Source organism: Anopheles coustani, chromosome 3, assembly GCF_943734705.1.
Source record: "Anopheles coustani chromosome 3, idAnoCousDA_361_x.2, whole genome shotgun sequence".
In the NCBI taxonomy this organism is placed as follows: Eukaryota; Metazoa; Arthropoda; class Insecta; order Diptera; family Culicidae; genus Anopheles; species Anopheles coustani.
Window position 1 is genome coordinate 2787028 of NC_071288.1, and position 19786 is coordinate 2806813.

The window sequence follows — 19786 nt, forward strand, 5'->3', positions numbered from 1 at the left end:
ATATCCTCTCTCTAGAACGTATTATGTAGATTACGATTTCCTGCTGGAAAATTATTTTAAATTCTGTAACAAACTGACAAACGTTCTGCCAGCGCTGGCTTGACAGTTAGCGGAGCCAGAAAGAACGTCAAAGACAGAACGGTTGTTTGTAAACAAATCGCGCAACGAAAAGTTCACTGCGAACCATTTATGCCTACATTCCCGCAGTTGCATTCCCGGATTTTCTCGCACTGAAATGGAAACAAGATCACCAAACATTGTTGCCGGTGAGGCATCGGAAACGGACGATGACGAAGCGGAGGTAAGTGGGGGCGCACGAAACAAGAAAAACCCACCGCGGAGAGTGAAAGTTGTGTGGCTGGGTAAGGTTGTAAAACGTGACCGCTAATCGAGTGATTTTTTTTTTGTTTGCTCCCAAAAGGTAATCTCAGTTGAAAAAGGAATAACCCACATATCGCCGAGCTATGCTGGCAATGAACCACCAATGTCTCCATCGTACACATTGGCCCGGGAAGCCGTTGAATCATCGTCCGTCGCGGCAGCATCCGACGAGGAGCTCCAAAGACTGCATGTGAGACGAGCGATGAGTAAGAAATGGGGAAATTGCATGTCGTGACCGGAAAGGTAGAAGATTTACTAACTCCTTCATTTATTTACTCCGTCATGATCTTGTAGATGAACGGTGTATATCGATGTTGAACGAATTTATCCACACCACGGTGATTTCCGTCTCCAAGCAACTCAATGAGACGGACAATTTTTTGATGAAATCTCAGGTAAGTTCCATCGGGCCATGGAGAACTTTTTGTATTCCTAGAAGATGATCCTTGCCTTCTTAAACTTCAGATGGTGCTACAGAATACCACTGTTTCAGTGAAGAAAATGAACGACAATACCCATCAAATGAAGTCCAAATTGCAAGACATACTAACGTCTAGTTTTCTACCCAATATCAACATATGAGTTTATTAAAATGGCCAGTTTCCCAATGTATATAACAGCTTGAGTTTAAGAATATGTTTAAGATGTAAGTGAAAGAAAATTGATAGCAAGTTGCTTAATTTTAGACATTTTGAATCCAACTCAAAATATGATTCGATTGGGGCAATAGAAAAAGAAATTCATGTATGGAGGAATTGACCTGTTGTTGCATACGATAGGAATGTTAGCCATTGGTCGAATTTTCTTTTAGTTGTACCTTTGATTTCGATCATTCAGATGGTACTTTTTGCAAAGATTGATTGCTGTGCACCTCTCCCAGCAAGATCGCCAATGAAAACCAACACCCATTGGAGCTTGTTGTAAAAGCAGGCTGCAAAAGCAAAATGGTGGAATCGCGTGTACGCCACACACGCCTCCACGACACTATTGGTATGCTTTCCACACGGCACGTCATACAATTAGGTGAAAAAGGACATTGGCCGCGACAAGATTTCCACACGCCGCACCAGCGCAGTCGGGCGCACCAATGCGTGCCGATTTGCGCTTAACAAACACACACCGGTTTTGCGTAGCGTAGCGGCCACTAATAATGGCCACTGCGCGTAGCTGGAATCGGCTGGCTAGGAAAGAGTCAACGAACGATAGCTGGAATCGCGAACGTCTTCGTTCAGCCAGGAGGTCAGTCAGGTGGTGGGGAGAGCGACGTTCACAGATTATATTTGAAGCGCTGGAATCCGATCGCTTTCGGCCCCGGGAGGCCGCTTAGGAAGCACGTGGCGGCATCGAGGCCCCAATCGCCTTAATCGGCGCGCATCGCCTCGAAAGTGGGTGGGTGCGGTCTGATGAAGTGAAACACAATTTATGACTTTCTAATGAAACTTCCTGTGGCCGTATTGGAATTGGAGTTGTATATCAATTTCTTCGTGGCTACTTGGATGTTTTGTTTTTTTTTCACAAATTCTGGCACACGTTCCTACGTCAGCATAACAAGTCGATTGATAAGAGGAAAATCTCTTCTTTTAGATCAATTAATTAATTAATTAATTAATTAGTATTTTAGTAGCTATTATTTGAAATGAATATTTTCATTGGAGCAAAAACAATTTTAAAACTTTTACTAAAGCATTTAACATTCACTGCCGCTTCGCAAAGAAATATGTGCAATTTAAAATCCCCTTTAAAATTGAATAAGAACTACTATGTTACCAGATTTTACGTTTGTTTTGAATCTTCGCTTTCATTCTTGAAGTTCCTTCTGGGAACGCCCTCTTGCATCATCGAGTGCCTTAAAGAACATAAAATAAGAAGAGACCGTAGCTGGCAGAGCAGAGTGCAGCATTGGATAATAGGTATGGATAGCTTGCATAAATACGTTCCTGCATTCCGGCATCCAAGAGATCGGCTTTGAGGTGGATAGAAAAAGATGGCTAGAGAAGGAGTCACCTAGACACCTGCCCTTCGGATCACGACTGGAGGAAAGTGAAACTTTTCACACTTCCCGCTTCTTTCCGTGCGGAGGCGAAGGCGAAGACAGGAGATTGCGAAGTAAGCAGCCATAACGATCGCTAACGAAACCGGAACTCCTCGGACCGTCTTTAGACAACACAATCCCCTGGCTCACGGGCGCGGACACCACCGGTAACTTCCCTTTTTTTTCTCTCTTTTGATGACCTCGAGCCCGTAGGATGTAAGTCGATAGCCATCCTCGATGACGGTCCGATGAAAGTAAATTGAAAAAGACATCAAAAGTACTTGATGATGTTCAAGGGACGGTGAAGAAGCTAACCAGGATTTAGGAAAGAAGGCATTCGATGGACTTGAGATTGGAAAACCGATGAATGGAAAACAAAGTGCTGCTTGTGCGTCATCTCCACTGTAATCCACCTTTACGAACCGCGCTCGATCGTGAAAAAGTTGATTATGCTCATGGAGGCCACGATCGTTATATTTCCTCTGCCGGAGGAGAAAAAGGTCCGGCTTTACGGACCGGTTTTTTACGGTCCAGCTTTAGCGGGTCCCTCCATTGGAGGTCAGGGTGAAAGAGAAGCAGTCGATCGAGATCCAGGAAGACGACGATCTTCACCTACCACGAGCACGAGGAATTTCGGCTGGGTTGATTTTTTCGTCCATTTTATTTGGGTTTGGTGTTGAAGGAATGATTGGAAAGATTTTCCAAGCGGCGCGAGATCGTGTTTGGCCGGTGAGGCGATGGGTTGTTTTTCTTTCCTTTTTTTTTTGTTTGTTTGTGAACGTAAATATGCAACAACACTTTCTCTGCGCCCGATTAACGTTATGTACTCTTGCGAGGCGCGTTCACGACGTGAGCGACCTTTCTTTCTACCTCGAATGTGTGTGCGCAATCCCCGGTCCGAGGTATGACGCTGAATAAATAAAAGAATTTCAAGCAACCGAAAAATAAAACCTCAAGCCGACTGAGGAGAAAGGAAAAAAAAAGGGAAAAGGTATCGCGCTCAGGAGGAAAACAAAAAAAAAAGAAAAATGCAATCATTTTCCGTGTGTACCACCGCGACTCCCGAGAAATGCGTTCCGGGCACGTGCCATGCGTGCCGATGTCTCGGTGGCCAAATCAAGGGGTCATTTGCACGTACTCTCCAATCTTCACCGGAACCGAAGACTTGGCTGGTAAATCACGCCGGACCCATCATCCCCTAATACCGAAGAAAACACTTTTAGTTTCATGAACTCGCTGGCCAAAGCCTTTGGCGTTGCGGCCATTGAGGCGAATTTCGTGCTTCGATTTGGTTCCCTCTTGGACAGAGGGAGCAAGGTGGCAAGGGGGGGTGGACTTTATTCGCGGATGGAATCTTCAACCGGGTTGGCGGAGAAATTGGTCGTAATCAAGCACATACACACACTCGCAGACAAATTGAAAGATCTTGCAAAGGGGAACGCGAGGCAACCTAACCTCACTCTGCTAAGCTCTCTCGCTCCTTTCGTCTCTCGTCCCTCGGGGCGGGGGGTCAGTGCTGCTTGGAGTGGAGAAAATCTTAATTTTTCTTCCGAACCAAAGTGTGTTAATGTTACCTTGCAGCACTCTCCTCGCCGGGATCCGGTTCGCGTGTCCGGCAGCTCTTTTTTCTTCGCGATCGAGGATCACCATTTCGTCCGCCGCTCCAGGCGGTGTGTGTGGCCTCCGGGGAGAGAGAGAGAGAGAGAGAGAGATGTAGTATTGGCGCGTGTCCCAGACGGATTTTTCAACCCGTTAGGCCTCGTCACAACTATCCTCTTGCCGGGCCAAAGGAACAGAAAAACTTGCTCTCAGTTAAATAATCAGAGCCGATTATCTGCCGACCGTTTGCATTCGGAAGCCAGCGTCGCGCTTCCTTCAGGACATCGCTGATTGGCGTACATCCGAACGGTACCGTTGGCCGCCCTCGGGGGAGGGGGACCTAACCTACTGGCCACGGACCTACGGGCGCAACGGAAGATGAGTAACAAGGCTGCGGAAAACCAGTGACCTCGTCCCCCAACGACGTCCCAACAGGCGGATGTTGGAAAGTAACGGAATCGAAATCTCGGAATCGAATTATGATAATGAGTTGTTTGCGGACACACATGGATGGCGGCGGGAGGGCAAGAGGAAGAAGAAAACATTAGCCCGAAGAAAGAGAAGAAGGAGCAAAAAAAAAAACGTTTGTTGTCACTGTTGACGGCGGAAATGATGAGTGTCGAGAGAAAAAAAAAGGTGCCTTACCACTGGAGATTGTCACCAATTGGTTAGCTGTAAATATTTGCCTGTTCGGCGCAAGGTGTGTCCAGAGCGAAAAAAAAATGCCCATTTAGCATCCTTTGCCAAAGGAAACCGGAGTGGATGCCATTCTTCGAATTCCATCGCAAAAATATGCATATGAACGGTGTGCAATTTCGTTTTCGGACTTTCACAACGGCAAGGGCTTTCTTCAGCGCGCTATCAGAGAACCGGACTCCGATGAAGCTTTTTAAACGCAAGTGCTAATGCAATAATTTCCACACCGCAAATCGACGTGCTATGTGCTAATTTTTCTCCGCTACTAATCGCAAAACCAACAGTCGGATAACGTATTTCCTGGTGATTGCAGTTTTCTGCACTGATTGTTTCGCCTTGCCTGTGAACGACACAGCACAGCGATCCGTTCCTCGCGGTTTGGCAGGAAAACGGAATTTAAAACTTGGGCTGAAGCAGGAGGAGGGTTCGAGAGGTTTTTTTTTCTTTTTCCACCGAACACCGCCCGTCTCTGAACGTGGCCAGATCGTGTTGTACGATGCAGTTTTGGGTGGAAGATTTTCGAGAGTCAAATAACAACGAGGTAGAGTGATAAAGAAGCTCAAATTAAATAAAGAATAACGGTTCTATAGTTTAATCCAAAATCAAATTTTTGTTTATTGATATTTAAATGCAATGTATAAATCCTATTTAAATATCTGCGATAACACCAAGACTGCAAACGACGAAACTATAAACACCGAACCAGGAATCGAGCGGTGAAGATCGGTGTCGTCAACGCGGTTTTTCTCGAGCAGAAGCAAGGACGAAGAAGCACAATCGAAGCTCAAGGAATCGCTCATATTGGAAGATTAAAATGGGAGCTTTCGAAGATTCTTGACATTAAGTCTGTTACATATATACTGTGGCTCTGTTTCTGATTTGCACGTCCTTTTAAACTTTAAACAATAAGGAGCTAATGTACCCAAGTTCTATTTATCATTGTGCATCTGTTACCCGTAAATCAAACATATGTTTACCTAAACATACTTTTATTAGCTGTATAAAGACAATGAAGCCTAACTACCTTGGTATTGTTACCTGTTTAAATCAGCGATTCCGAAAATGTTTCGCCCAACGCCCACATTATAGTATTATTTTTGTGTAGGGAATTTTTAAAGATTTGTGTTCTCTTTATTAGACCGCTTAAAATGGATTAGACAATTATACACTTAGAAGATCAAGTGTAATGTGTTTTTAATTTCTCTAAAAATACGTTAAGAATGCAATGTCGCAATCACTTAGGAACAGATTTACTATTTCGTTTAAACACAATCTAAGGATATCGTCTTAGTTAAATAAATAAGACAATAGCAATTTTATGACTTATCCTCCAGTACAGGATACAATTCCGAACCGTGCGTCCTTCACAGTTCAACTGTGAATTGATGGACATGGGATTGATCGTACGAAGGAAAAAGTTTGAAAGGCCCACCATCAAGTAAAGATGACACCCTCGAGGAAAAGGGAGCGGAGAAGCAACCCCCAAGTGCTGCCACCAGGTGGTGGTAAACAAGTTAGCTTTTAAAAGAAATTACGAACGATCGAAGTGCGATCGCAAAGGGTCGGAGAAAATAGAAGAAGTAGCACTTATTAAGAAATCTCAAGTTGGTGAAGCTTAAACCCGCCGATCGCCATCGCCGTCGCACATAAGCAAAAGGCCGAAGAAAACTTACAGATGAATTGGGGGTGGGAGGCGGGTGGGATGGGAAAAAAAGGAAAAATGATCGGAAAACGGGCAAATCGACAAAAAGAAGGAAAAAAAAGAAACAACGCCTAAGCATGCGTGCCTCGATCGAGTTGGATGATCACGAGTGATCGGTGGGTGTGGTAACAGGTGCCACCCCTGTGACCGTTCCCCCCCTATGCTCCTCCTGGTCCCGTGAGATGGCCAAGGGTATGCGTATGTGTGTCTGTGTTTGCCTCTTGCTGATAATAAGGAGAGCGATTCCATGCGCGAGATAGTAAAATAGAATAGATGAAGACGGTGGGCCATCCGACGAACCGCACGCGGCAAAGAAGAGAAAGAGAGGCAGCTTATCGCGCGTCTCAAGAAATCTCCCCACCCTCCTTTTGCCACCTCCCCCCTCCCCCCTCCCGCAACACCGAAACTCGTGGAAATTGAACGAAAGAAAGAAAGAAAGGAAGAAAGAAAGCGGGAATGAACGAACGGCACATTGGATACATATTTGTAACACATTTTTTCCTCTTTCTTCTTCACCCATTTCCGAATGCGCCCCCCCTCCTTCAGGTTCCACCCATGCAACCCCATTCCTGTCTTTAACCCTCCTCTTCCTTGCTTCTTTCGAGACGTTCGAGCAACACAACGTTTCGGCATCGATGAGCAGCAGCAGACTCGCGCAACTTGGCAACGAATTGGCTCCATCATTCCCCTCCTACCCCCTCGCTCGCCGCCATTCTACCGCTTCCTCCCTCATACCTCCCACCCCATCAGAGCATCGATCCTCTTCACTCCCAAGGCCAAGACCATCGCGGGACGATCGCGATCGCGTGAAAGCGCCTCCAGCGTCGTCGGAAGCGGATCGGCGGATCGGAGTGGGAAAGAAAGCTCGCGGATCGCTCGCGGGCCGCTGGCCTGCCTGCCTGCCTGCAGCTACGTGGATCGTGGACCGGAGCGAGCGCACGACGCGGTTCGTCCGATGGCCGGACCAAAGTTTTCGTTAAGAGTTTGAGAAGTAGAAACAGTTCAGTCAGTATCGAGGTGTACACGGTGGAAGAAAGTAGTGCGTCCTACGCCCTGTTTGCCATCCAAGCCTGGTGTGTAGTGCAGTTGTAGCAGTTAGTTCGCTTGGTCGTTTTTTTGCTTAGTTTTTATTTTTTTCCCCCGCCCGCCTGGTGCAGCTGGTCGATCGTTAGTTAGTTGTTACCACCTTTCCCGAAGTGAGTAGCCTTCCGTCGCCAGAATGACAAAAGGAAAAACTTTGGCCGAATTTGAACTGGAAATGATGGTTGCTATCGTTGCTGCTGCTGTTGCTGCTGCTATTGCTGCTGTTTTCCACTACCGTTGTGTTCTCGAGAGGGCGAGTTGCAAACCGGGAGAAAAACAAACGGGACTGTAGAACCCGAGAAACTCGTCAAATGCCATCTTCTGCGCTTGGGGGTCCCATTCGGATCGGTCCAGCGGAAAGTCTAGCAACATTGTGTCCGAGCTGGTCCAAGAAGGTGATAATTGATAATTCCAGTTGGTACCTTGATGATTCTGACGAGGGCACCTTACGGATGATCTTCACCTCATCTTCAACGGAGCTCGGAGAGCAAACAAGAAAACGATTGTGAAAAACAAGTGCCATCGGTCCAAAAGCAAGTTCTAGGCTTAGAGGATACTTTCCAAATGGATCCGGGATTTTGATAATACGCCAGGTAGGAGTGACATGGACGGGAGATTCATTTGGACAATTTGAAAGTGCACAAATGGCGCAGCATCGTGAATCCGAAGGGTGACCGAAGTCGGTTAACCGTTTCCCCTCGACCGTCTTCATACCGCAAACGAAAATGTCTGCGAAAGCATCCGATCGAGAGATTGAAAAAGAGAGACGCCAGAGAGAGTGGAGGCCCACTTTTTTATGACCCGTTTTTCCGCGCTGCCTCTCCCGCCGTCCCGCAGCGCCGTATCGCTACATCTATATCTACAATTTGGCTCGAAAGGGTTTGTGTTTGGTGGTTATTTTTTCGTCGAGTGAGGTTTGTCGGATCGCTTATTGATCACTTCCTCCATTCCGGTCAACCGGGATGCCGTTTTCGTGGTTGGTGATTGCCCTTCACTTCTGGGGCGCCCCGGAATCCCCACCGCCAGGGAGTCGGGGGCCCGATGCGAACGAGACGAAGCGGCCTAATGAGGTCGGAAGCAGCAACCGGACGAATCCCGGGGAGATTGAATGGTACGAATGCAAATTCAAGCTTCCAAAGACCCACTTCCTGGCCCTCTGAGTGGCCCCCCTCCCGTCCGCGATGTGGCGTCTTGCGTATATCGAACAGATAACGGTTCCAAATTGAGGAAAGAATCAATATTAATTATTATGCTGCTTTTGACCTACAAACTTCTGTCCGATTCGTTTTCCCCATCCGGCGTTAGATGTAGCGTTGAGTGTGGTTTTGAGCTTGGGCGATAGCTTAACATGGTGGATTTTTTTCCGATTCAGCAGTCCTTTTCCTTTATTTCCTATCGAAAATCTGGAAATGTTATTCAAAAAACATGCTGATGAGTAAAAGAATCATCATTCTATATAATTAATTAAATTAAATATTTAAATCAAGTATTTCAGTAAAAAAACCTACATTTATTCTAGGAAAGATCAATCAAAATGTTGTCTTTGTCTATAACGCATGACCCACGCCACCTCCCTTGCTCCGATCTTGGAGCCCTCTGTGCTCCCTATGAGTCTGTGCGTGAGTGTAAGTCTGGGGAATGGAAAACTTTCTCTTTTCTTTTATCACTTTCATTACAATTCGATTCGAAGCAGTGCCTTTTGGATGAGCTCACCTCCGAAAGAGAAACCACACCAGGGGTCCCTACTTTCTGTGCGTGCGTACGTCCCGCACGTGTGTGCGTGTGTCGCAAGGCACTTGTCCAACCGGACACCGTCCTGAACACACAGATGTAAAAAAGTGAAATTTAAGCCACACACGGGAGAAAATGACTCCAGCGTATTAAAGTCAGGTTCGTCGCTTGTTCGGCTGTTGAAGTCTTTTGTGTGTTTTGATACACCACGCAAGGAATTCAAGCAAACCGAAGGGTTTTTGGGCCTTGGTCCTTATCATAATCGCATTCTTGATGGGGTCTTGTTTAAAAGTGACCTCGATTGACCAAAAAAGGAGGAAGGCATAATGGAAACTGCGCCCTAATGCGTAGCTAATGACCGTGACTTCGTTGACCATCGGGACTTTCTAGCTAATCGCAGCCAATTGTAGCGATTAGCATACTTTTCCTCAATCTGGACCGACCAATTAAGTGACCTCGGCCTGCGGCCCCTCCCCCCAATCAAATATGGAGATCAAGCTTTGGCTTGATTTGAGTTCAAACGATATGGAAGAAGTAGGCCAACGCCTTCGAGAGACGAGATATCGCTGAAGAAGATATTTTTGTGGTTTTGTTTTTATTACTTTCAAGCATCCCGAATTTCGAGTTTTCCTTCCCCACCCCTGCTTACCAATCTCTCAACCACCTCCCGGTAGGTTTGAGGTTGAGTTCGGGTGGCTGGGCGAAAGTTATTCGAAAATGATCTGGAAGATCTTTGGGGGCCTAGGGGTTTTAGATCTTCCCAACCGGATCATAGTTCGAACCTGTCCTGCTCTCGGCGGGCTGTCTAATTTTTATTTTTATTTTGTGCTTGGCTATTCAAGGCAGGCAGGCAGGCGGGGAGGGGAGAAAGTTGATTGAACCATAATCAAGGTAACCTGTTTGAACTTTCCTTTTCTTCGAATGTTCTCCCGTTTTTCTGGTTGGCGCGATCACACGATCGTTTTCGAGTTGAAGAAACTCCCGTGTGCGTGTGAAGACGATGAGATGGTGCACAAGGTTTCAAATATTTTTGGGTGGCAAATGACAGAGTCGAAGGAGGACGTGCTACACGAGTTGGAAGATTTACGCAAACAATGCTAATGAATGCGATTCTTCATGTGTGACGTATCACTTGCAAGTTGGCATTCCAATTGAATTATTTCATCTCGAGAGAACGAGAGGAAATACATATTTTCGGGGAATCACGTCTAAATATATGTAAAAAGCCGGAACAACCTCGGTTAGGATTATTTATGACCCTTAATTCGCAATCATAAAAACAACCCCAAACTTGTATGTTGGAAAAGAAAGTTCACTTTCAACAGTGTCCCATTCCAGCCAACCTGCTGTCGGTGGTACCTTTCTCAAGAGAAAATCTCGACGCCAAGTCCGAGATCGATTACGGGCCATTGACCGTTGGTCCGTAATATACACGGTTTTATATGTTCACGCATGCCTGTGTGTGTGTGTGAGTAAAGCATAAATGTAGGCTATGGTGGAAAGACGGCGTCTGGCGATCACGGCCAAGGAGAAGGTTTTAAGGTTGGGTGGGTGGAGTGAAGTGGAGGGGTGGGGTTGTAGATCTTCCGCTTTCGGGGCAACAACTTTTCATCCACCCCCCCCCAGCTCCCGCGCCGTGCCAGACCAGTGGGGGAAGCGCTGGGCATGTTTATGATGAATGAATAATTAGCATACAGCTCCGGTATCCGCTCACCCAGTAACACAATTGTGCTTTTTCACGCAAAAGAAAGTTGCGGATCGGGGATACATGAATTGAGCTCACGAATGCGCAACAAACTGCTCCACACAAGGAAATACCTGCTCGCCAAAGCAACGGAAGCAGCAGCAGCAACAACAGGAACAGCAGTAGGATCCAGTTATACACCTCTTATCAAGTGTAGCTAACGGTGTAGCCTTTTTTTTAAAGTAAAACTTTTTTTCTCCACCCTGTACTCATTTTAACCGAACCTTTTCAATTTTAGAAAATAAAAAATGAAAGTAACATTCCTATTGGAGCTATTACTAATTCTGATCATCATCGCATTTGCTGCCTCCAAACCGGTCAACGATGGTAAGTTGTAAATTTCTACACAATTTTGCATCACTTAAAACGTGATTTATGTTTAGTTATTTTTAATTAGGATTTTTTTAATCCAATTGCGCAAATCATTAAGTAGGAGTTGCTAATTTGCATTACTTTTTTGCGTTTTACAGAGGGACGAAATGCACACAAGGGAACGCTCATCTCTCGGCAGGCGGTAGAGGAAGTGGCTGCCCCGGTTGATGCTGTAGCGCCCGTTGCCCCCGTCGCCCCCGTTGCCGGAGGTGACGACGATGACGATGATGACGACGATTCCGATGAATTCGATCTAGGCGACGATGATGATTCCGCCGAGGATGACGATGACGATGGTGATGATGATGATGACGATGAGGACATTATCGGTAGGTAGAGCCAAGTGGGCGAAGGATTTGAGCGTTGGGTTGATGGTGACAATCGTTTACCTACTGCAGGATCGGTCGAGGATGAGATCGACGATGATGATGATGATGATGACGATGATGATGATGATGAAGTTGCGGCTCCAGTGGCTCCGGCGGCGGTTGTTGACCAGCAGAAGCAGACGGCCAACCAGGCTGCCCCGGTGGCTGCGGCGGCTGCTGAAGACGACGACGATGACGACGATGACGATGAGGACGACGATGCGCTGTCTTTTTTTGGTGATGACCTCCTAGGAGCCTTCGACGATGACGACGACGACGACGATGACGATGACGATGATGACGACGACGAGGATACCGTCGCCGCCGTTCCGGCAGCGGTCCAGGCCGTCGCCCAGCCGGTCGCCCAAGCAGCCGCCGCCCCGGTCGTGCAAGCCGCCGCCGCCGCCCCGGTCGCCCCAGCCGCCGCCAAGAAGACCAAGAAGAAGGTGGCCGCCCAGAACACGCAGGCGCTGCTGGATCTGGCCGATGCGGCCGCCGCCCAGAACGAGGTCGACAGCCCGGTGAAGAAGCCGGATGCGGAGCTGGACGTGAACAGCGAGGTGAACAAGATCGCCGAATCGCTCACCAACGCCGGTGCGGACAGTGCGGCCAGCGCGACCGACGCCACCGTCGACGATAACGAGGAGGAGGAGGAGGAGTACGAGGACGCGCCAGAAAAGGTACAAATTCAAAACACGAATAACAATAAAGTTGACGTTGTTGCGAACGCTCCAGTGAATCCAGTAACCGTGACGAAACCGGAGAAGAAGCCGGCCGCGACCGGGGACGACGACGACTACCTGTCCGCCCTGGTGGGCGACGATGACGAGGACGATGACGACGATGACGATGACGACGACAGCGAGGAGGCGCCCGCTGCTGCCGCCGCCGCCGCGGCCACCACCGGCCAGAAGGAGGAACAGCAGCAGTCGGCGGCCGCCGTCGCCGAGGCGGAAGCGGACGATGACGCGGAAGACGACGACGACGACGACGACGATGACGACAGTGACGAGCTGATCGATGAGAGCGCCGTCGAGGACATTGCCGAGTCGGACGTGTGAGTGTGAGTGGCCGTGCAATGCCCCCCACACCCCGCACGCACCAAGCAGCAGCAGCAGCAGCAGCAGCAGCAGCAGCAGCAGCAGCAGCAAAAACCACCAACAAAGCCAAGGAAGTAAAAGAAAAACACACCGCACGTACGGATCGAGGAACCGAATCACGGAAACACGTGGAAGACTGAACGTGCAATGCAAGGGAGAGGAGAGGTAGGGTATTGTGGAACCAAGAAAGAGACAGGGAAGTGAGGGAATCGTAGAACAAAACTCAACAGGGTCCAATTCACTATCCGAATCCAAACTCCTCGCCGACCAATCCCTACCATTTCCTCACTCCATATTGAACGTAAGACAACGTCCTTTTTTCCTTCTCTCGAATAACACGAGGAGACATATCGTGGAAGCATCTTTCCATCCGACATCCTTTTCAAAGACAGACGACGTAAATGCGACTTCGATAAAGAAGAGAGAGAGAGAGGGGAAGAAAAAAAGGCATAATGAAAGAGTGACGTTTGCATCCAAACGGAACCCTGCTCGCAATGTGTACGGAAAATGCTGCAAATATCTAGCCGACACCGGTCCAGCAAAGCCCATTCCATCCTCCAAAACCAAGACCCGCACAATATCATCAACTACCTAAAGCCAGTGCCTCGATCGCGAGGCCATCCTCCACAATAGAAGCCACAACTCCCGCATCCTACAGCCCAACCGTAGAACAGCAGCAGCAACAGCAGCAACAGACAGGCAGTCGCGGCAGGAGTTACATCGGACGGACAGAAAAACTGACTAGAGGGATTAAGATAATTTATTTATTTATTTAAATTATTTATTTATTTAATTTATTCGTACACTTTGTACAAGGACAGCCGACCATTACTACTGCAACTACTACTGAAACATTTTTTTGAGTTATGAGACAGTGATAGCCGCGACATCGCTCAAATGAACTGGACAGACAATAAACACGAAAAACGAAACGATAAGATTGTGAAAAATAATAGCCACGCCAGCTGGTTCACCCGTGTTGAGTTTTCATTTTTATACAAAACGAAAAAGTAACTTAAATAAAAGAAACTTGCAAATTGTCCACTAACCTTACGACTAGAACTCTCCGTCCGAGTCGGAGTTGGCGGCAAAGATTTGACTGCATCCCGGCTGCAAGGCTGGATCGAAAGTGGGCTCGAAGCAGCGCCGGAAAATGTGTCTCAATTTGGCCTGCTTTCGTTTCCTTTCTTCAATCACTTCCGGAGACTCGGGCACGATCTCAGGCGTGGGATTGGAGCAACTTTTCTTCGGTCGTTGATCACGTTCGGGAGGGCTCTTCTCGGTCGCGTTTCGCTTACGAGAGAATATGGAAGCGCTAATCGGTTCACCCAATTCACATAGATCGTCGTCCGAGACGGTACTGGCTATTTCAACCGGATGGGAGGTTTCTTTGGCTTTTCCGTACGTCCCGGTAGCTACGGGTACGGAAGCGAGTGAGTTTAGATCATTCCCATTTGCCGTGGGTAGATTTATTCCCTCGAGGAAGGGGAAGTTTTCCGAATTCGTATTGAACAGCGTTTCCGACGATGGTTCGTTGTTAAGTGTTGTCTTCCCCGTACTCTGGTGTTGTCGATCGAGCACCGAATTCAACTGCACTGGAACCGCCGACCGGGACGATCGTGCAACTGTACTATCCTCATGGAGTTTTTCGTTTACCACATCCTGAACGGTTCGTCTGGCTTTCACATTGCTCGACACTAGCGAGTTATTTCGACCAGGGAAATTTGCTTTAGCGTCAGAATCATTTCCAGTCAATCGTATGGCTGAGTTGGTTACATCCTGAGACGTTTCGGTATTGTGCGTTATGTCCTCGGTGAGCAACGTGTTGATTGCTTCACTGTCCATTTGTACAGACCGGTTAGCTGTGTTTCGTTTACTATCGTTTCGTCGATGTGCTCGCCTGTTATAAAGATGCGGGGACGGTTGCATCGTGCCCAGGATAACCTTAAGCTGAACCACTCCGGATTTGTTCATTTGTATCATCAAAGGCGATCCGGCTTGGGAAAAGCTCATTTGAATATCAAGCCGTGTAAACGAAGCGAACATAGTAATCGCTTTAAACTCTTTGTAGCAAAACGTTAGGCTAGCTTTCTGGTCCAGTTTGTACAACTGGAAGGTGTTTGTGTCGACAGTAAGCGCTGACCGCAAAGTGCTCCGGTCCGACTGCTCGTTGTCGACGAAATTAGATACAATAGCCTTGTCTTCTTTCAGATCAAACGTTATTTCATCAATCGAGTGGTGCAAGTGCAGGAGCATGTTCGAAAAAGCTTTATGATTGGCAATGATCTCACTTGGAAAGGTTTGGGAGAGATTCAGTGAATTGATGTGTTCGCTTTCCAGGAGAAATATTTTGTGCGTTTTCAACACTTCCGATTTGCACCGGAATTGAAAGATAATCTTCGAATGGTCAATGTCTAGCCAGATTTTACATGTTTGGATCTGTAAGGATTGAGTGTCATTGAAAAACCCAACTTTACAAACGGTCTAACTCGGAACTCACCGTGGAAAGGCTCTTGAATATCTTCAATATAGGTTTGACCGAAATCTTGCAGCAGTTTTCATCTGGGGTATCTGCGTTTCCTTGCTGAAAACTGATGAAGAAATCTTGTTTGAACTGGGCCACCGCGTACGCAGTATTGGTTGCGTTGATTGTCTTCAGCTCCAGGCCATCCGGCGTTGCTTCGAAAAATAGCTCGTTCCCAATTTTCGAGAAGCAATTTACCGTCCGCGCCAGCACTGTAAATAGCAAGAGGGTTACATTCACGCTTATCGATAAATTTAAATGTCCCACATACTTTTCACATTGGCACCGGGTAAAACAAAGTTCATCGTGATGGTTAAATGGTAATTAAAGTTCAAAATTCTTGATAATTCCTGATGGAATTGCATCAAACACGATGTAAACAAAATAAAACATGATTGACATTTCAAAAAAGCCGGCAACGGAACAGCTGTTGTTGTTTACAATACCAGGTTAAAGTAAGCTTGAAACCTGCGTCGCTTTTGACAGTGCAACTTCATCTCTGGTCAGTATTTGCTTGCTTGACTTACCGCAAACATAAGATAAGATATCACCGAGTGTGCCTATTCATCTAAATCAATTAGCCCATCGATCTGTTGAACAATACAGTCCATAATACTTCCATCCTCGTAGTACGCATCTCTTCGGAGCAGTTCGTTAACATGGATTTCACCGGTAAAGTCGTTCTCATCACCGGAGCATCTTCCGGCATCGGCGAAGGAACCGCCATCTATTTTGCCAAGTTTGGCGCATCGCTGGCCCTTACAGGCCGCAACGAGGCCAATTTGAACAAAGTTGGCGAGGCGTGTGAAGCCGTATCGAAGAACAAGCCTCTTCTCATCATTGCCGACGTGACGAAGGAGGAAGACAATAAGCGCGTAGTCGATGTGATCGTCGAAAAGTACGGTAAGCTGGATGTGCTGGTCAACAATGCCGGCATTATAGGGAACGGGTCGATCGAAAACACCAGCCTACAGCAGTACGATGAGCTGATGAACACGAACGTTCGAGGTGTGTATCACCTGACCATGCTGGCCGTTCCGTTGTTGGTCAAGACGAAAGGCAACATCGTAAATTTGTCAAGCGTCGCCGGAAACCGATCGTTTCCGGGTATCCTTGCCTACAGCATGTCCAAGGCTGCGATCGATCAATTCACTCGCTGCACTGCATTGGAATTGGCACCGAAGCAGGTGCGCGTGAATGCCGTTAATCCTGGTAAGTACTCTCAATGCTTATACCATCACGTATGGTGTAGGAATTTGTTTTAATTCATGTTCTCACTCCAGGTGTCATTGTCACGGACATTCATAAACGCGGCGGAATGGATGAAGAAGCTTACGCTGCATTCTTGAAGAAGTGTGAACAAACCCATGCCCTTGGACGTCCAGGTGTGCCGGAGGAGGTTGCTTCAACAATTGCTTTCTTAGCTTCCGATGGAGCCAGCTACATTACGGGCGTGACACTGAACGTCGATGGAGGCAGACATGCGATGTGCCCCCGATAAATGGTTGGATAGACGGAAATGAACTTTCTTTCGTGTGAACGCATTTCAAGTGATTATGAAAATAATGCATGGCATTTTATTCCAACAGTATCGAAATAAAATAAGATAGAAGGAGATAACTGCAGATGTTCTCTCATGTCCGAATTAGCGGGGGCACATAGCGTGGCGACCACCATCTACAGGCAGGCTGGCACCAGTTATGAATGATGATGAATCGCTCGCCAGGAAAACGATTGCATCGGCCACCTCGGACGCTTGGCCTGGACGGCCCATTGCGTGAGTGTTTTTGGAGTGTTCCAAAAATTTAGCGTATGTCTGCTCGTCCATGCCACCGCGCTTGTGCAGGTTCGTTACGGTCACCCCCGGATTGACGCAGTTTACGCGCACACCCTTCGCGGCTAGCTCGAGGGCAACGCAACGCGTGAACTGATCGACCGACATCTTCGAAATGTTGTACGCCAGTACTCCCGGGAAGGAGCGGATTCCGTTCACGCTGGACACATTCACCACGTTACCCTTCGACTCGATCAGATGGGGTACGGCCAGCATCGTCAGATGGTAGACCGATCGGATGTTGGTGTTCATGACACGATCGAACTGCTCCAGGCTGGTCGTCTCGATGGTGCCCGTCTCGATGATGCCGGCATTGTTTACGAGCACATCAAGCTTGCCATACTTCTCGATGGTAGCCTTCAGAACATGCTCCGTGTCCGCTTCCTTCGTGATGTCTCCAGCAATCACGAACGGTGCCCCGGCCGATCCGGTACACTGCTTGGCAACGCTATTGAGATTGTCCACCTTACGTCCCGTTAGGGCAAGCTTGGCTCCAAGTTGGGAGAATTTCAGAGCCGCTGCAGCTCCGATCCCACTGCTGGCACCCGTAATTAGGACTACTTTACCGGCCAGATTCATCACTAACGGCGAAGCGTTCTACTGGTTATGTAAATGCAAGAATTGTGCGACTGACTATGCGCAGTTGATTTGGCCTTGGTAACCACTCCACCAATAAACACACATCAGCTGTTGATAAGGCAGACTAACTGTCAGCGGCAACAAATCAACGGTGAGTAGAATGTTTTATTCATAGCAGCTAAAGCATGGAATATTTAATTTATTTTTTTGAAGAATTCATTTAATATTTCGAATCGGGAATATTCTTCATCCGAGCAGAAGCTGAAGAACACACAACCTTTTTCAAAAAAAAAAAAAAAATGGGAAGCGTGGTCGGAGGCCTGTTATTCTGCAAGTCACTTACTGTATCGGATCATACGGGAGAACGATTCGGAAAGTAGCTTGGGGCATGTTTCGTTTCCCAGTTCCACAACCTGACTTTGTTTTCGGATGGTTTTGGATCTCCTTTTTTCAGTTCAGATAAAGAGCATCCTTAGATTTAGTGCTCGTTAGACACGGCTAATGTGTATGGTAAATAAACAGTTTATGTTTGTGATTGCTGCTTAAAAGATTTACACCCCTCGAAAGGATCCTGTAAAAAGATGGAAATGGAAAAGGTAACCAACCCAGCAAGCTCAATTAATAATTGGACACATTTTTCATCCGGCAAATTAAGAGAACATAAGACGCTCTGTGGGAGGGTGTAAAATGTAGTTAAACATGAAAAGGAAATTATGTAGTGATCCAATAATTAACTCACCGGACTCGTGCCTTTTTTCTGCCGAGTAAAAATATACGATTTGTTAAAAATCAAGGGACACAACAACCGGTGTTCGAAGGCCAAGGCAAAACAAAAAAAGTTAGAAAAGAAGCAAAATCTAGGGAAATGCTGAAAGGATGATAAGCTTTTGTGAAAGGGACAGCAAAAAAACAAAAAAAAAATGGGGGGGCACAAACTTTACCGATAAAAAAATATTGATTATGACCTGCCGTCGGGGTAAACTTTCACCATAAATATAGGACCCAATTATCGCTCATCGCTACACACTGGGAAAGTAAAGTAATTCTATTTTTTTTTTCTCAACCTCGTTACTAAAGTGTTTTAGACATTTCCTGTATAGCTCCTGCGAGGGATGGAGAGCAATTAATTTGTCGGAAGAATGAGTTGGAAGTGGAGTTGTGTCCGTGTTTTTAGTGCTGTGATGGATGTTCCTGAACGCAAAAAGGTGTTTATTGCGAACCTTTTTTCGTGGAAAACTACATTTTCCAGGTTGATACTTTTTGTATCCGGTGTAAAATGGCGGTATTGTAATCAGCAGAATCCATCACATTTAAAAGAATCGCCTTTACGACTTAGAAGACTGATGATTAGAAAATCACTAGACTTAACTTAAAACATAATTGTTCTTCATTAACCTTTAAGAGGTCTTCTAGTAAGGCACTTTTATGTCATACTGAAGCGGTTTAGGCATGATAATAACACGTGGAAAATAGAATTGCCAACTAACTTTCCCGGTTACGAGATTTTCCCGTTGGTTCATTCCAGCTCTGCTTATCTGTTAACAGTATCTGGAATAATACAATATTAGCCATTGGACAGCCCGTGGAAACCTCCGGTCCGGTAGGACCGGTTTAGACCAGATGGCTGTAAAGATACCGGAACCAGCGTATCCCTGGTAAGAGGCCGATAACCTTATTTCCTGCCTAATCCAGAAGGGTGATATAATTCACGCATCATCAGTTAGGGCCGTGTTTTGGCGTAAATTATTCCGGTTGCGGGTCGACGTAGGTTGTGCTCAACAATCTGTAGGCAAAATATATTCATCCTCCACCTACGAGCACTAGCATATTCGGAAGGCTTGCGAGGGCTGCGTTAAAGCGTGGGAACGCTTGCAAAATGGTCCGTTTTGAAACATCCTCTCGATTAAGCTTAGAACGATGGGAACGAAGGTCGATTGTTTCGGATTTTATCTGACGGATTTCGTTGAGCAAGCATGGCTCCCAAAATAACATGGTGCGACACGGGTGGGGTGCCAGGCTCGGGTCGATTTTCGCCAATATT

The 19786-nt window shown here is 46.9% G+C and overlaps 5 protein-coding genes across 5 annotated transcripts; 3 read left to right on the plus strand and 2 right to left on the minus strand.

Moving 5' to 3' along the window:
* Positions 1–157: 157 nt before the first annotated feature.
* On the plus strand, positions 158–991 carry LOC131259040 (uncharacterized). Its single transcript, XM_058260453.1, has 4 exons — positions 158–301; positions 422–587; positions 676–776; positions 847–991. Exons 1-4 carry the CDS (start codon positions 236–238, stop codon positions 961–963), a joined length of 450 nt encoding a protein of 149 aa, XP_058116436.1. The 5' UTR covers positions 158–235; the 3' UTR covers positions 964–991.
* A 10225-nt stretch (positions 992–11216) lies between these two features.
* On the plus strand, positions 11217–12769 carry LOC131259576 (coiled-coil domain-containing protein 1-like). The gene is made up of 3 exons (XM_058261093.1): positions 11217–11295; positions 11439–11669; positions 11739–12769. Exons 1-3 carry the CDS (start codon positions 11217–11219, stop codon positions 12767–12769), a joined length of 1341 nt encoding a protein of 446 aa, XP_058117076.1.
* An 848-nt stretch (positions 12770–13617) lies between these two features.
* LOC131272768 (uncharacterized) lies at positions 13618–15690 on the minus strand. Its single transcript, XM_058274619.1, has 3 exons — positions 15604–15690; positions 15309–15544; positions 13618–15247 (listed from the first exon to the last, which is right to left on the minus strand). Exons 1-3 carry the CDS (start codon positions 15635–15637, stop codon positions 13865–13867), a joined length of 1653 nt encoding a protein of 550 aa, XP_058130602.1. The 5' UTR covers positions 15638–15690; the 3' UTR covers positions 13618–13864.
* Positions 15691–15836: 146 nt separating this feature from the next.
* LOC131259910 (3-oxoacyl-[acyl-carrier-protein] reductase FabG-like) lies at positions 15837–16946 on the plus strand. The gene is made up of 2 exons (XM_058261520.1): positions 15837–16544; positions 16616–16946. Exons 1-2 carry the CDS (start codon positions 15992–15994, stop codon positions 16831–16833), a joined length of 771 nt encoding a protein of 256 aa, XP_058117503.1. The 5' UTR covers positions 15837–15991; the 3' UTR covers positions 16834–16946.
* Positions 16896–17849, minus strand: LOC131259912 (3-oxoacyl-[acyl-carrier-protein] reductase FabG-like). Its single transcript, XM_058261521.1, has one exon. The coding sequence runs from the start codon at positions 17743–17745 to the stop codon at positions 16978–16980; it is 768 nt and encodes a 255-aa protein (XP_058117504.1). The 5' UTR covers positions 17746–17849; the 3' UTR covers positions 16896–16977.
* Positions 17850–19786: the final 1937 nt, after the last annotated feature.